This window comes from Cyphomyrmex costatus, unplaced genomic scaffold (genome assembly GCF_001594065.2).
Source record: "Cyphomyrmex costatus isolate MS0001 unplaced genomic scaffold, Ccosl1.0 scaffold2506, whole genome shotgun sequence".
Lineage (NCBI taxonomy): Eukaryota > Metazoa > Arthropoda > Insecta > Hymenoptera > Formicidae > Cyphomyrmex > Cyphomyrmex costatus.
The window spans coordinates 4,238-6,831 of NW_017276594.1; the positions used below are offsets into that span (position 1 = coordinate 4,238).

The 2,594-nt window shown below is 33.8% G+C and overlaps 1 protein-coding gene across 1 annotated transcript; it reads right to left on the bottom strand.

Annotated features, from left to right (window-relative positions):
- Positions 1-374: 374 nt before the first annotated feature.
- Positions 375-2,381, bottom strand: LOC108774372 (piggyBac transposable element-derived protein 3-like). The gene is made up of 3 exons (XM_018540464.1): positions 2,189-2,381; positions 805-1,791; positions 375-418 (listed from the first exon to the last, which is right to left on the bottom strand). Exons 1-3 carry the CDS (start codon positions 2,379-2,381, stop codon positions 375-377), a joined length of 1,224 nt encoding a protein of 407 aa, XP_018395966.1.
- Between the last annotated feature and the right edge of the window lie 213 nt (positions 2,382-2,594).

Below are 2,594 nucleotides of genomic sequence, written 5' to 3' on the forward strand. Positions count from 1 at the left end.
TCAAAAACTAAAAATGGCGGATCCAATATGGCGGATGACATTTTTTTAAATGAATCAAATTCACTTGAAACTTGTTGCTTGGGAGTTTTTGGGGTCGCTGATCACGAATCTGACGTCAGTATTAAAAAATTCAAAATGGCGGCCCCAATATGGCGGACGAAATTTTTAAAAATTTGTCGGATTCACTTGCGACATGTTATTTACGGGATTGTGAGGTCGCTGATTTCGAATCTAACATCAGTATTTAAAAATTCAAAATGTCGGATTGAATATGGCGGACAACATCTTTAAAAATTATTCGAATTCACTTGCAACTTGTTAATTGGGGTTATTTGTTGTCACTCGTAACGAACCTGCTGTTAGTTTTGATAAGTTCAAAATGGCGCTTCCAATACGGTGATCAGCGTGAATCTGGTGCCTGTTTACAATAATTCAAAGTAGATAATCTAAAATTTCAAAATACTTTATGTAAAACCAAAATAACAATCATTTTGACATGAGTCACGTTTCCTTGCCGCCAGTGTTACCAAAATATTTCTGACGTTGCCCGACTCTCACCGCGTGGAGGTGAACGTGAATAAAGAGCCTTTTTTTTAATTTTTTTAATTTTTTAATTTTTAAAAATTTTTTTTTGTTTTTACAATTTTGTTATTTTTTTTTACATTTTTCTGTTTTTTTTTTTATTTTTGAAGCATACGTTTTAGAAAAAATATTATTCGCAGTGAAATTGTTCAAAACAATTTTTGCAGAAAGATTTCTGGCAGTCTGTACACCATAAGTATGTGCGAATGTGGCAGGTGTCACCTGAGCAGTGTTTCCGCTTTTTTTCGTTCTGCATTTTATGGGCCTTCAGGGCACTAACGACTTTCGTTTGTAAATACGTTCTTGCAATATGCATTGCAAAGTCTTTGGCCGACGCTTTCTTGCCACTTTCTTGCACAGTATTGAACAGTATCACAGCATTAGAGATGGATGATTGGATTAATCGCATGAGTACTACCCAAGTCCATTTCTTGCTTCTGAATATAGGTAGTAAAGTACTGCAATACTGATCATGTGTGTCTACACCACCCATATGCTTATTATAATTTGCGAAAGCATTAGGCATTGCAATATCATCTTTACTTCTTTTTTCTTGTGAGTAGCGTCGCATCATTCGTAGTGGATTGACACCAGCAGCTGTTGAAAGCAGCGAAACCTCTTTAGAATCCATTACAGTAATATAATTCAAGCCACTGTTTTTCTCGTGTTTTACTTTGATGGTGCCTCGTGGAACATTGTTCCCTAGCTTATTATTTTCTTTTACACGGTTTTGTCTTACAGTTCCAGTTGCTTTCAAACCAATTTTATGTAAATGAATGATTAAGTCCGGACTTGTAAAGTAATTATCGAAGTATAGATGATATTGCTCTACTTTTTTTCGAGAAGTTGACAGAAGAAATTTTTCTGTCATATTTATAACTACTCGACTTCCCAAACTACAATTTGATAGATTACCATCACTTTTCAAATACTTTCCACAGTAGATATCACATTCGTATAAATAACCATCTGACCCACACAGAGCCCACATTTTTATACCAAATCTCACTGGCTTATTTCTTATATATTGCCTAAAACGCAAACGCCCTTTAAATTTCACCATCATTTCATCTACGGAAAGAGCTGTTTGAAAGTAACCATAGCGTTTTACGTTGCTTTTGAACATCTCGAAAATCGTTCTTACTCTCCAAGCAGGATCTTTTGCATTTTCATCAGCTTTTCTTGCACATTTCAGACCTGCTTTTATACCTAAAAACCGATTTCGAGACATTGCTGATTTTACAATGGGACATTCTAACAAGGAATCGGTGGACCAATAGTCTCTTTCGGATGTGCGTTTATTGAAAGTTGACAAAATTATTATACCTATGAAAATGTCTAACTCGGACAATGTAACTTTTAATCCATTTTGAGTAGAAGCTTCTATGATATATTCTTTCATCGACTTTGAAAAAAAAATTCAAAAATTTTTGTTGGTGAACCTCACGAATAATCTTTTGATCACTATTTTTCAATAAATATTCATTGTCGAGTTTGTTTTTATATGATTTTTCTCCATCGGCCCAGCTATATTGATGATTATCTTCCAAAAATTTTTGACTCTTAGAGTAATTATTGTGCACTTGCATATAAGACATTATAGTACTTTCATCAATATCTACAATCTCACTCTCGCTATCTCCGTCACTATCATCATAAGCATCATCAACATCTGAATTACTTGCATCAGGTATTATTGCGACATCAATGCAATCATCATTTTCAAATAATTCTCTGCGGTTACCTTCGGAAATATCATTTTGTGTACCTTCAATATTGGAAGGTTTTCGACGATGCATTGCGGAAAATATGAATAACTTATTTACTTTCAATTTAGATGCTCAAAAAAATTTTCACCTAAAACTTCACTGTATTGCCTACAAATGAAAGATTCTATGCAAATCATAAAAAAGGTATAGAAACAAAAGAAAGAACATAAAAGATAATTTGGATAATCCGACAGTTTGAATTTTGAAATACTGATATTAGATTCGAAATCAGCAACCTCATAA